General features: G+C 37.3%; 1 protein-coding gene across 1 annotated transcript in view; it reads right to left on the bottom strand.

Annotated features, from left to right (window-relative positions):
- TENM1 (teneurin transmembrane protein 1) overlaps positions 1-13,668 on the bottom strand; it is a 231,736-nt gene that overhangs the window by 131,692 nt on the left and 86,376 nt on the right. The window contains exons 9-10 of the mRNA XM_019657906.1: positions 9,705-9,954; positions 4,337-4,357 (exon numbers count right to left, since the gene is read on the bottom strand). Coding sequence (XP_019513451.1) covers positions 4,337-4,357; positions 9,705-9,954 — 271 coding nt within the window. The remainder of the gene's footprint in view (positions 1-4,336; positions 4,358-9,704; positions 9,955-13,668) is intronic.

Here is a 13,668-nt window from a genome sequence, read left to right as displayed (position 1 = left end):
AAGTGAAATAAGTCAGTCGGAGAAAGAGAAATACCATATGATCTCGCTTATATGTGGAATCTAAGAAACTGAATGAATGAGTAAAGTAAACAGAAATGGTCTCAGAGATACAGAGGAACAACTGATGGTTGCTAGATGGGAGGGAGGTGGGGATGAGGGAAAAAGGGAAGGGGTTAGACAGCATAAATACGTAACTACAATGTTGCCACAGGGACATGAAAGACAGTTCGAGGAATATAATTAATAATGTTTTATTATTAATTGTGGGGAAGTGGGGTGGTGGATTGGGGGAGGGGGGTTGTCACTTTGAGGGGTAAAATATAACTATTGCACTGTGTTTTACAGCTGAAGCTAATTTTTAAAAAATGTATGTTTCACAATAAAATAAAAAAGTAAATAAATTTAAAAAAAGTATTTACTAAGTGCAATGTTTCTACGAACTGTGCAATGGCTTAAAGTCCTACTTGTGTGCATGATACAGCTCCCTTCTTCATGAAACTCACAGTCTAGTGGGGGAGTCAGATCAGTAAACAGGGTATAACTGTCATAAACCCAAGTGTTGTAACAGGAGAATAAGACAGGAGGAGAAATGAGCAGAGAGGAGTGACATGTCACCTAGCAGCACCTATCACTTTTTATTAGCATTATTATTTTTTAATTATTATTATTTTTAAAGATTTTATTGGTAAATTGGGGAAGGGTAACAGACAAGTTGCTGTCCTTTCGTTCTTCAGTCTAGTTGTGGAGGATGTCACTTCACTGGCCCATGTTGGTATCATTATTGTGCTCTTCCCGGGTGAGGCAGTCATTCACTGGCCATTGGACAGCTGCTCACAGTGGCTCACAGCAGCTCCTGAAAGCTCACACCAGCTGTTGACCAGCCCCACTGCAGCCTACACTGTCGCCGGTGACTCATGGCAGCCCTGCTCCAGCTTGAGCTGCTGTTCACCATCTTAGCTGTAGAGGGCGCAACGTCACTGTTCCTAATGTGAGATCTGAACTGGAGCCCTGCTAGTCAGTGCTGGCATCCCAAGTCAACTCTTAACCAACGTGCCATTCAGCGGCCCTTTTTTTAAATTAGTAACCGAAGTCCACACTTTATTCAGATTTACTTAGTTTTTACATAATGTCCTTTTTCTGTTCCAGGATTCCATCTAGGATATCAAATTTTATTTAGTGCCCATGTCTCCTGAGGCTCCTCTGGGCTGTGACAGTGCCTCAGGCTTTCCTTGTTTCTGATAACCTTAAATTTTAAGAAGCACTGGTTGGGTGTTTTGTAGGATGCCCTCCACTGGAATGTGTCCGTTTTTTCCCTCATAGTTAGATAGGGGTTATAGGTTTTGGGGAGGAAGACCACAGAGATAAATTACCATTTTCATTAAATCAAATCAAGTATATATAATATCAACAAGACTTATCACTATTGATGTTGATCTTGATCGCCTGGCTGAGGTAGTGTCTGTCAGGTTTTTCCACTATAAAATTACTCTTTCTCTTCCACACTCAACACTGTACTCTTTGGAAGGAACTTACTCAGCAAAGGTAACAGTTAATCAGTAGGGAGTTGTACTGTACCTCCTTGAGGGTGGAGTATCTACATCCATTATTTAGTATTCTTCTGCACGAGAGCTTTACCTATTTTTCATTTTTTTAAGAATTCAACTATTTTTTGCAGTATGAACTCACGGATATTTGTTTTATACTGTGCATTAAAATCAAAAGATACTTTATTTTGTGTCTCAAATTGTTTCAGCTTTAGACCTTGGGAGTTTTTACTGGCTTGTTCGCCCCTTTGATATATACCCCAATCAATGTGGGCTGTTTTGTTTTGTTTTTCATTTGAGTACTACCTTACTTTCTGGAACTACAAGATGCTCCAGTCTCATCTTGTATAACCCCCATCCCAGTACTAGAATGAACCATTTCTCCAAAGATCTCTGGTTTCTTTTATTAGAAACGGAGAACTGAGTGCTGAGCATTAAGTACTATAGTTTTCACATATATCTCTCTCTCAAACTACACTGTGAGCTATTTTGAGGCAAGAACCATATTTATCTCTCTATCCTCAGCGCCAACAGATTGTCTGACAGGGTCGATGTTCAGTAAGTGCCAAACTAAACTGAACCAAAGGACATGAAACTAAGACAGGGAAGAGTTCAGACCTTGGCTACTTAGCCAAGCAAAATGGAGGGGAGAGATGATGAAAAAAGTTAAGATATTCTTAAGGACTGGTATGTTCCGGATTGTATTTGTAATTGTATTTGCCCTCTAAGCATATTTATGTATGTTAATAATAGTAAAGGCTGACAAATACTGATTTCAGACTCAGTTTATTGTTTTAATTGGAAAAATATCAGATCCAGTTGGAATACTTGACTTTTTTCTACTTACCTAAATCAAATAAGAGAATCTGGTAGATTCCAGGGACATCTTCAACCCTGGAACCACCATGACAGCTGCTGTAAATAAACTGTAAAGGGCCCCAACAGACTCCAGAATTGAGTTGGTAGTCATAAAAGACAAGGCATCTCTGTAGCAAAGACTGTTTAAATATGGGTTTGAGTAAAAGTTTTTACGTATTTGCTTGAACATTTGCCTTCAGAATAAAACTTCTCCAATGCCCTTACATCTTTCTAGAATAAAGAAAAAGGGGTCACAACCCTTCCTTCAAACAACCTTCAATACATTGGTAGCCAGTTTATGGAAGTTGCACCTGAGCCAGATTAATCAGGTTTTGTTTAGGAAAAGCCCATAGGCGATTTTTTTGAAGAGAAATGTTGTTTGCACAAAATCACTTTGGAATGTATTACATTCATTTATTATTGAATATACTCAATGTGCCTGTGAGGGAAATTAGAATTATCATTCTCCTCAAATCTCAGCTGGGGGAACCCAGACACATAGAGGGCTTGCCCAGGGTCACTAACAAGCTTTGTGTGAACTAAGATTAAATTAGATCATATGTGACTGTGTGTACAAAATACTTCAGAATATTCTTGTTCTGAAGATGGCAAAACAAACAAACAAAAATCAGTTTTCTTACCTTCTAACTGAGCAGCAGATCCTATTTTGCTCAGTGAGGCTGTTCTTAAACTTTGTGCACTGGCCTTTAGAAAATGGAATAGCCCAACATGCCAAATTCAAATCTGATTAATGTTATTTTTTTGACAGCCAACAGCCAGGAAGGTCTCCTATATTGATATGTAATTTCTTGCCATTTCATGTCATTTCCCAAGTGCACTTCAGCTCTTTTGAGATTGGTTTCTTTCTACTTTCTGAAAATATGCCATACCTGAGAAACAAAAACCACTGGACTACATTCCAATTTGTTCTAATCCCTTATGTCTAAATGTATATTGCAATTTGGGATATGTAAAGATTCCTTTTATAACTTCAGTGTTTAGATTTACTGTCACCTTCTGGTTAGTTTTACATTCAAGCAATGCCCTTCAACTTAACAAAGATCACTTCATTCATGCTGGTTAGAATCACATAGATTATTAAATGGGCAATTAATGCTTATAATTAATACTGTGCAACACTTTACCAGTAAGCAATTTGACAATCAACTCAATTTGCTTAAGAAATCAGTTATGCCAAAATAACAAGGCTGCACTTGTGCACTGGCATCTCCCAAATGAAATCCAAATTAAAAATCCTATCAGTGCCATTGTGATGACAATTGGCATTTGGAAGTGAACAAATTCAATTTTCTCCTTGGTAATTTAGAACAGTTTGACAAGTATAATGCATAAACAAATTGAATAGAAATACTCATTATGATTAATTTCAGAGCTATATGTCATTGTTGGTAAGTAGTCAGTTTAAAGTTTTTCTGTTATATCTTTTTGGTGGGAAGAAATAGAAGCCATGAGGTCACATAAAAGAGAAAAGAGAATATCTTATTCAAGAAGGTCATTGTGGTTACTGTGTCTTAATACACTCACCAACTATATATCTGGGTCAAGGAAGATCACTCTATTACTTTTCTCTCTACCTGCAACTTAGAAACATTGAATCTATTTGAACTTAGACTCATTTGCAATATCATCTAAGAAAAACATAATGAGACCTAAGGCCTTGTTTTCCCATGAAGTACTGAACTGCCAGCTTTCACTTATCTTGTTTCCTTCTGGGTATATTCAAATCCTCCAGCAAATTCCGACTTAGTGGAACTCTCTTCTTTTGGAAGACACTTACCTGAGTCATAACTTCCAAGTTCAGTTTCACATTATTCCTTTAAGCTTATTTACGAAGTAAAATTTGCCTATGTTAACAGGAGGTGGCCTCTTAGACAAGAAGGGACATTAGGCAGCTGCCCATGTGATTTGCTTACCTATGTCTGGTATCTCTGTTTCTAGGATGCACAAAGTATCCATGAGTAGCAAGTAAAAGCAAATAGAGAGTCATCAGTATCATTAAACAAGTCAAATCTAACCAGATACACCTATTCCTAACTCAGCTTGTGGCTATTAGAGAGACACCATAGGGATCATTTAGTTAGATGTGCAAGTCAAAGTGGACCTAATCTCTTCTGGCTTCTCCTAATATGGTGTTAAGATAATTGAATACCTTATGTTGTGGGTGGGCAAAACTCTAAGGCGGTTTTTTCAAAAAGTTATCTCTGGACCATTTTCATCAGAATCACTTTGGGTTCTTGTCACATGTGCAGTTTCCTGGTGCTTTCCCCAGTCATACTGAATCAGAATTTCGAGGTGGGAGTGGGCCCTGGGAATTTTATTTTTAACAAACTCAGCTGTCCATTCTGACTCAGAATAAAGTTTAAAAACAACTGGGCTAGGGTTTAAAAAAGTAGCCACTGTAAAGGGTCTTACCATTCTAGACTCTGTTTTGCAAGCCACTTTATCAAAATGCAAAATCACTCTTTTATTATCAACTCTTGTGTGCAACGGGCATCCCAAATCTAGTCCTAAGCTACTTATATGATCTCAGACATAAGATAGGGACACCTCTTGTGCACATTAGAACATTACTTAGCAATAGCTAAAAAAATTAACATATTTAAAGTATAAAGGTTTTTCTCTTAGATTATGATGGAATATTCCTAGCATCAAAACTGCTGCATCAAAATAGCTTCAATAAAACATCATGTACACTCACTCTGGTCAGAATGGCTGTCATCAATAAATCAACAAACAACAAGTGCTAGCAAGGTTGTGGAGAAAACGAAACCCTGGTTCACTGTAGATGGGACTGCAGATTGGTGCAGCCATTATGGAAATCAGTATGGAGGTATCTCAAAAAACTGGAAATGGAACTACCATATGACCCAGCAATTCCACTCTTGGGTATCTATCCAAATAAACCCAAGATGCTAATTCGAAAAAGTATATGCACCACTATGTTTATTGCAGCTCAATTTACAATAGCCAAGACTTGGAAACAACCAAAATGTCCATAGGTAGACAACTGGATTAAGAAACAGTGGTACATTTATACAATGGAGTATTACTCCGCTATAAAGAAGAATGAAATCGTACCATTTTCAGCGATATGGATGGACCTAGAGAACATTATGTTAAGTGAAATAAGTCAGTCGGAGAAAGAGAAATACCATATGATCTCTCTTATATGTGGAATCTAAGAAACTGAATGAATGAGTAAAGTAAACAGAAGTGGTCTCAGAGATATAGAGGAACAACTGATGGTTGCTAGTTGGGAGCAGGGTTGAGATAAGGGAGAAGGGGAAGGGATTAGACAGCATAAATAGGCAACTATTATACAATATTGCCACAGGGATATGAAAGACAGTTTGGGGAATATAATTAATAATGTTGTAAATATTTTGTAGGGTGTCAAATGGTCACATGTCTTGTTAGGGAGACCACTTCATGGATAGAGTAGAGGCTTGATCACTGACCTGTACACATGAAGCTGATGTTGTATAATAGTGTATGTCAACTATAATTCTATATATATATATATATATATATATATATATATATATATATATATATATATATATATATATAGTCACAGGATGTGGGGTATAGAGTGGTGTCAATGGAATTGTAATAGATACATATAATATTGGGGCTGGGAGTGGGGCAGCAGATTGGGGGAGGGGGTTGTCACCTCGAGGGGTAAAAAGTACAGTTATTGCACTGTGTCGTACAGCTGCAACTAATTAAAAAATAAATTAAAAAAGAAAAACTAAACATCATGTACATCAACTACCAGGGCCTTGTGTCTTCCACCTATCCTCACTCCAAGGGGGCAACTGGGGTGGGCAAAACAGAATTGTCAGATCAGAAGAATCTGGGGTCCCATGATCTGTAAGCCTCTCAACACAGGGTATTTCACCCTGGGACCTGGTATGAAGGTTCTCACATAGGGAGCACAGTCTTTGACAAACTTGACTTTGGGTCAAATCTGGCCAGAATTAAAAGGCTATAATCATCTGTGAAATATAGTTGTTTAAATTTTAAAATGCTTTAAACCCAGCCCTTTATGTCATTTTGAAAACCATGAAGATAACAAATCTTTTTGTCTAAACTAGAAAATGTTCTTATTCTTCAGAATATCAGGAAAGAAAAGATACAAAATGATTTCATTCGAAGCTATCTGCTCTACTGATTCAACTCTAGTTAAAGGTAGTCCTCCTGGCATTTTACTAGTTTGACCATAGGTCCAGATCCACTGACTTTTCTGTTTCCCTGGCCTGCTTCAAAAGGGTAGGTATTATGTGGGTTGACACAAAAAGGTCAAAAGATGAGAATGGGGAGCTCTGATTAGAAATCTGGCCTCAGGGGCCAGCCGAGTGGCTCAGTTGGTTAAGAGCTCGCTCAAGAGTTTGAGCTCTGAGCAACAGCGGTTCGAGTCCAGCCCGAGCTGAGCAGCCGCTGAGCTGCCAACAGGTAGCAGGATGGCTCAGCAAAAAAAAAAAAAAAAAGAAATCTGGCCTCAGGCATTTGAACCTTTTTGAGTTTCTTTGTCTCTAGATACTTACTTGCTTTTGTGGCCTCTAAATTCCAGGGTGACTGTGCTTGAGGCTGGCTCTAATCACTGTTACATGGTTGATCCTCCTGAAGGAAGTTTAGTTGTGAAAGTACTAGAAGGACCTCAGTAAAATGATTTCATCCAGAACAGATTCTCATGGTACAGAACCATCTGTGTGGCTACAAAGGGTTTTGAAATTCTTAGGTGATGGCAAAGAGTGGGGAGAGGGATGGTTTGACTTTCTTGCAGCTGCTTCTGATCCTGCCAATAATGTCACTCTGAATTTGGAAAGACATCCCATATTATGTAGAGCAGTTTCTCTTATTAACATCTCAAGGGGAGGCAGTGAAAATGACAGAATTTATTTCCAGTGTGTGCCCTTGTTCTGTTTCAGAATTACTTTTAGTTAAAGATTTAAGATTGAGTCACCACCAGAGTCATGCTACTGACTTTGCTAGCAACTGACTCCAGGCTGAGGTGCCAGTGTGTGATCTCTTCACAAGGGCCTCAGCCATTTGGCAACTGACTGTCTTGAAGCTTGCTATGAGTTAGGAGGAGAAAGTAGTGGAATTGCAAATATTTTTAGAGCAAGAAATAATCCTGATGGTAGGGTCTTGAAGTTGATCTTTGATTTTGTTCAGGATTGACATGATTAAAAGGGCTATCTATTTTTCTTTTTTAGTTAAAACTTTTTATTGAGATATAATTCACATGCCATAAAATTCACCCCTCTATAAAGTACAATTCAGAAGTTTCTAGTACATTCATAAGGTTATGCAACCATTGTCATCATCCAATTCCAGAACATTTTCATCATCTCCTGAAGGAACCCCATACCCATTAGCAGTGACTCCCTATTCCCAGCCTCCCTTGGCCCAAGGCAATCACTAATCTGCTTTCCATCTCTATGGATTTACCTATTCTGGATAGTTCACATAAATGGAATCATATAATATGTATCCTTTTGTGTCTGGCTTCTTTCTCTTGCATAATGTTTGACCTATTCTTTTTTTTGTATTTTTTGTGACATGGAGGATAGAGAAAGAGAGGCTATGTCAATTTCGGAGTTGCTGTCTCGTGACTTGGTGTCATGAGAGTTTGCCTGGCCTGTTCTATCGTGGCTGTAACTCTTTACTTGTTCTTCATGCTGTTCTCAGCTTTTCTTTATGATTAGTCAGAAGTATTTGATGTTGAAGAATGGTCTTCCCTCCCTGCTAATCTTTCCATAGTAGTCTCCCTCTGAAGATCAAGTTCCCACTCCTGCCATTCACTGACTTCTTAGTGCTTCCAACTCCAAACTCCAGCAACCCTTATCTAAGACTATACTCCCCCATGTTCCAGTTCAGCACCTTTCCCTATCACAATTACCTGTGTTGTGTTTTAGGGCCCTGCTTTCAGCCAGCAATTCCTTTGAAAATCAACCTGACAAATGAATCCATGCTCAGAGACTAATGATGATTTTAGCTCGATGGGTCATTCTAAGGTTCTTGTGGTGAGGACTCTTAGAGATGCAATGTTTCAACTCAAAGGAACACATTTCTTAGAGTGGAAATATGGGGCCCTGTGCAAGGCGAGTGAAGATGTTTTTGGGTGAGATGGAAGGTAACTTTGAATGCCACTGCTAATACATGAGATCAAACTGGGGAAGTAACTGCCATATACATGTAGTGCTTCTCTATTTGTAGCTCCAGTGATACTGACAAGAGGATTGTTTTTAGTCATTTCTTAGATACTATCAGAGCTTTCAAAGTCTGGGTTCCATTTGTCCCTTCAGCAGAGAACTCTATAAGTTCCACTGCCCCTCAACATAACAGCCCCTAAATGGGTTCTATTCCAGTTCTACTCAATCCTTAGGCAATGATAGGAGTCAAGTCCTGAGGACAATATAGTAAATATTAACCAGTCACTGTAAAGGAAACAGTAAAATCTCAAGAGAAATTTTGATGTTACATTGACATTTGTTGAGTCTAAATTACTCAAAGTAATTTAGAATCATTTTCCAATCTCTTATTTTCTTCTTTCTTTCATTTTTAAAGAAAAGAAAAACCTGGAGAATAACAGCACCTTGAACAATAACAGAATGAGGCTTTTATAAACAATAAATCATTTCTAGTCATGCTTAATAGGTTTTTTAAAGATTTGTAATATTAGAAGATGAGAAGGGAGCAAGATGGATATTCATATTTGAATTCTTGCAAAACACTTGATGTGTCTCCTATTTTTACTTATAACTATCCCTGTTATTTTTAGAAAACTGAAAAGTGGCCCTAAGGCCATAATCAAAGGAAAACGAAATAAAGCTATAAGTGATGAGAAATAGTTGAAGAACTTGGGGATGTTTAGATTAAATAATTGAAAGTTCAGGAACTTATGATATCTGTGTTCACGTTTGTGAAAATTTCTCAGGTAAACAGGGAAGGGACTGCTTCAAATGCTAACATTTCCCACTACTGAGTGGATGTTTTATGAAGGCAGATTTTGGTTCAATATAAAGAAGAACCTTCTAATGGAGCACTCCAAATATACAAGGTGTAGTCCAGAGAAGTATTTAAGTTTCCTGTTATGGAAAGGGATCAAACAAAGTAGAGATGATTAACTGTCAGGGATGTGGTGGGCACTATGTTGCAACAGATACCTTTTACTTTGTGTTCTGCTCCTTCTGGCAATGCCTTGTCTCTTCATGTTATCTCATTCTTGCTTTTACCTTATCCACTAAGCAAACATAGAGATTAGAGGAGACTTACCTTAATTCCAAAATACTAACAGAGTTTCCTGAGGGAAATATTCGCCTTACAAAATTGAAGTCGCCAACATACACACTACCATCAGGGCCAGAAGCTAAGGCAACAGGAGCAAAGAGTTTGTTGTTGTGGGCTGGGCCATTGCAGTTGGTGCAGGCTACACTTCGTTGGTGTCCATTACCCATTATGGTCGATATGACTGGGGGCTGCTGGGAAATAAACATATTTTCTCCATTCCCTTTATGTATGATTCCTAGATCCAAGAGAAAAAAAAAGAATAAAACAAAAAAATTACTACACAATATTCTCAGTGATATTTTAATTTCACTCTCATTGATCAAAGCAGGAAGGAGCTTTGGCCTGGCAAGAACTTGACAATGAAACGCACTGCCCTTGGTTTTGTTTAAATGCATAGCCACTACAAATAGCAGCATAATGCTTTGCCTCATTTTGTCCATCTGTGAATTGAGGCAATACACCCAGTCCCTTTAATGCTAATTCTAAGTGCCTGAATAAAACATTTGATGGCTAACTTTTGATGATGTCATATTCACTTTGGGCTCTGTGAATCATATGTGGCTTATTTTTTCATCCCTGATGCCTGAAACACACTTGTCTGATTTCAAATTACCCTCAATATGCAACTGGTTCCTGAAAAGGAAGTATCAGTCAATTTTAATATTAACCTTAACAAAACACAATAAAAAAGTTATCTACATCTGTGAAAGGAAGTCGTACTGCTAGAACTCACTTCAAAGATATAAGAAAGGGACTTGAATTTTCCACTGTCTTGGACCATATCTCATTATCATCAGTGCAGGGAATAGAGATACTGACTTATGAAAATGCTGGAAAGTACTGTGCAGTCATTCTCTTTGGGTAATCCCATCCATTCCTGTAAGAAATTTCTTACAGGAATGGATGGGATTTCTATATGCTAAAATTTATTTCTGTCTACAGTTGTCACCTGACATACAATTTCCTACTATATCTCTTTACTTGGATCTCCCCAGGTAGCTCAAACTCAACAAGTTTAAAACCAAACTCATCATTTTTATGCACCCCTGACCAAACACTGATTTCCTTCCTGTGTTCCCTACTCATGAGTGGTATTGCCAAGTGTGTATTCATCTAAGTTGGAAATGTAGGTATCACCATGGTTCTTCTTTTCCTCCTTCTCTACACCTAATTACTAACTCTCCATTGAGTCTATCTCCTAAAATAGGTTGAATCAGTTTTGTCGTCTCCATTCCTACCTTTACTGCTCTAGTTCAGTTTTTCTTAACTTCTTGGTCTCCTATTCTCCATGTATACCTCTCTCTAAAACTCCTGCCACATAAATTATTTTTGTCTGTGGCATAAAACTATTCAATAGCTTCATATACTCTATCAGATAAGGAGCATATTACTTACAATAAATGCATACAAGGTGTGATTAAACAACATGGTGAATATTTAAATAAAACAAAAAATTGTTACCCCAACCATACGCTGCCTCCAAGAGACACATGTCAGCTACAATGACAAATATAGACTCAAAGTGAAAGGGTGGAAATTGACACTCCAAGAAAATGGTATTCAGAGAAAAGCAGGTGTAGCTATACCGATATCAGATAAAACAGACTTCAAGATAAAAAAGGTAACAAGAGACAAAGATGAACATTTCTTAATGACAAAGGAACTGTACAACAAGAAAACATAAGATTTATCAATATTTATGCCCCCAACCAGGGACCACCGAAATATATAAGGCAACTACTAACAGAACTAAAGGAAGAAATTGACCAAAACCCAATTATAGTAGGGGACCGAAATACATCATTGACAGCTATGGATAGATTATTCAAACAGGAAATAAATGAAGAAATATCAGCCCTAAATTACACATTAGATGAAATGGACATAATTGACATTTATAGAGCACATCATCTTAGAACATCAGAGTATACATTCTTTTCTAGTGTGCATGGAACATTCTCAAGGATAGACCATATATTGGGACATAAAACTAACCTCAACAAATTTAAGAAGATTGAAATCATGCCAAGCATATTCTTTAATCAAAAGTCTTTGAAATTGGAGATCAACTGCAAAAAGAAAGCAGGAAAAACCACAAACCTGTAGAGACTAAACATTCTATATACTTTTAAAGAATGACTGGGTCAAAGAGGAAATAAGAGGAGAGATCAAAATAAGAAAAGAAACAAATAGAAAAAAATAGAAACAAATAAGAATGAAAATACATCCTACCAAAATTTTCGGGATGCAGCAAAAACAATTTTAAGAGGGAAATTTATATCATTACAGGCCTACCTCAAGAAACAAGAAAAATCCCAGATAAATGACCTCACATTACACCTTAAAGAACTAGAAAAAGAAGAACAAATAAAACCCAAAGTCAGCAGAAGGAAGAAAATAATAAAAATCAGATCAGAACTAAATGAAATAGAGAACAAAAAGACAATTGGAAAAATTAATGCAACAAAGACCTAGTTCTTTGAAAAGATTAATAAAATTGACGACTATTGGCTAGACTCACTAAGATAAAATGAGAAAAGACACAAATAAACAAAATAAGAAATGAAAGAGGGGAAGTTACCAGGGATGCCACAGTAATACAGAGGATTATCCAAGAATACTATGAAAGGCTATATGTGACCAAATTAGAAAATATAGAAGAAATGGACATATTCTTAGAAACATATAGGCTTCCTAGGCTGAATCTCAAAGAAGTGGAAAATCTAAATAGATTGATAAACAGTAAGGAAATTTAGTCAGTCATCTGAAACTTTCCCAAAAGCAAAAGTCTAGGACTAGATGGCTTTACTAGTGAATTCTACCAAACACTCAAAGAGGATCTAATACCTGTCCTACTCAAACTCTTCCAAAACACTGAAGAAGAGACAATACTCCCAAACTTATTTTATGAGGCCAACATTAGTATAATACCAAAACCCGGTAAGGATAATAAAAAAAAGAAAATTACAGACCAATATCTCTAATGAATACAGGTGCAAAAATCCTAAATAAAATTCTAGCCAGTCGAATGCAACAATGCATTAAAAAAATTATACATCACGACCAAGTGGGGTTCATCCCAGGGGGCACAAGGATGGTTCAACATATGCAAATTGATCAATGTGATACACCACATAAACAAAATAAAGGACAAACATCATATGATTATATCAATAGATGCAGAAAAAGTGTTTGACAAGATACAACACCCACTTATGATTAAAATGCTTAAGGAAAATACCACATAATAAAGGCCATATATGACAAACTTGTAGCTATTATGATAATTAATAGTGAAAACCTGAAGTCATTTGCTCTACATTCAGGAACATGACAGGGCTATTCTCTAATACCTCTGCTTTTCAACATAGTATTGGAAGTCCTAGCCAGAGCAATCAGGCAAAATGAAGGAATAAAAGGCATCCAAATAGGGAATGAAGAAGTTAAATTGTCACTTTTTGCAGATGACATGATGCTACATATAGAAAATCCTAAAGACTCCACCACAGGGGGCTGGTCGAGTGGCTCAGTTGGTTAAGAGGCCACTCAAGAGTGCGCGCTCTGAGCAACAGCAGTTCGATGCCTGGCCTGAGCTGAGCTGCTGCTGAGCTGCCAATAGGTGGCAGGATGGCTCAGGTAAAAACAAAAAACAAAACACTCCACCACAAAGCTATTAGAAACAATAAATGAATACAGAGAAGTTGCCAGCTACAAAATCAATGTAAACGTCCACTGCATTCATATATGCTAACAATAAAACCTCAGAAAAAGAAATTTAAAACCCCCCCACAATTCACAAAAAAATGAAAATGGACCACCTACTTACTCCACATACAAGAACAAATTCAAAATGGATTAAATACTTAAATGTAAGACCTGAAACCATAAAACTCCTAGAAGAAAAAATTGGGAGTAAATTTGCAGACATCACCCTCAGTAATATTTTTAC

Source organism: Hipposideros armiger, unplaced genomic scaffold (assembly GCF_001890085.2).
Source record: "Hipposideros armiger isolate ML-2016 unplaced genomic scaffold, ASM189008v1 scaffold_281, whole genome shotgun sequence".
NCBI classification, from domain to species: Eukaryota; Metazoa; Chordata; class Mammalia; order Chiroptera; family Hipposideridae; genus Hipposideros; species Hipposideros armiger.
This window is presented reverse-complemented; position numbering and strand designations above follow the sequence as displayed.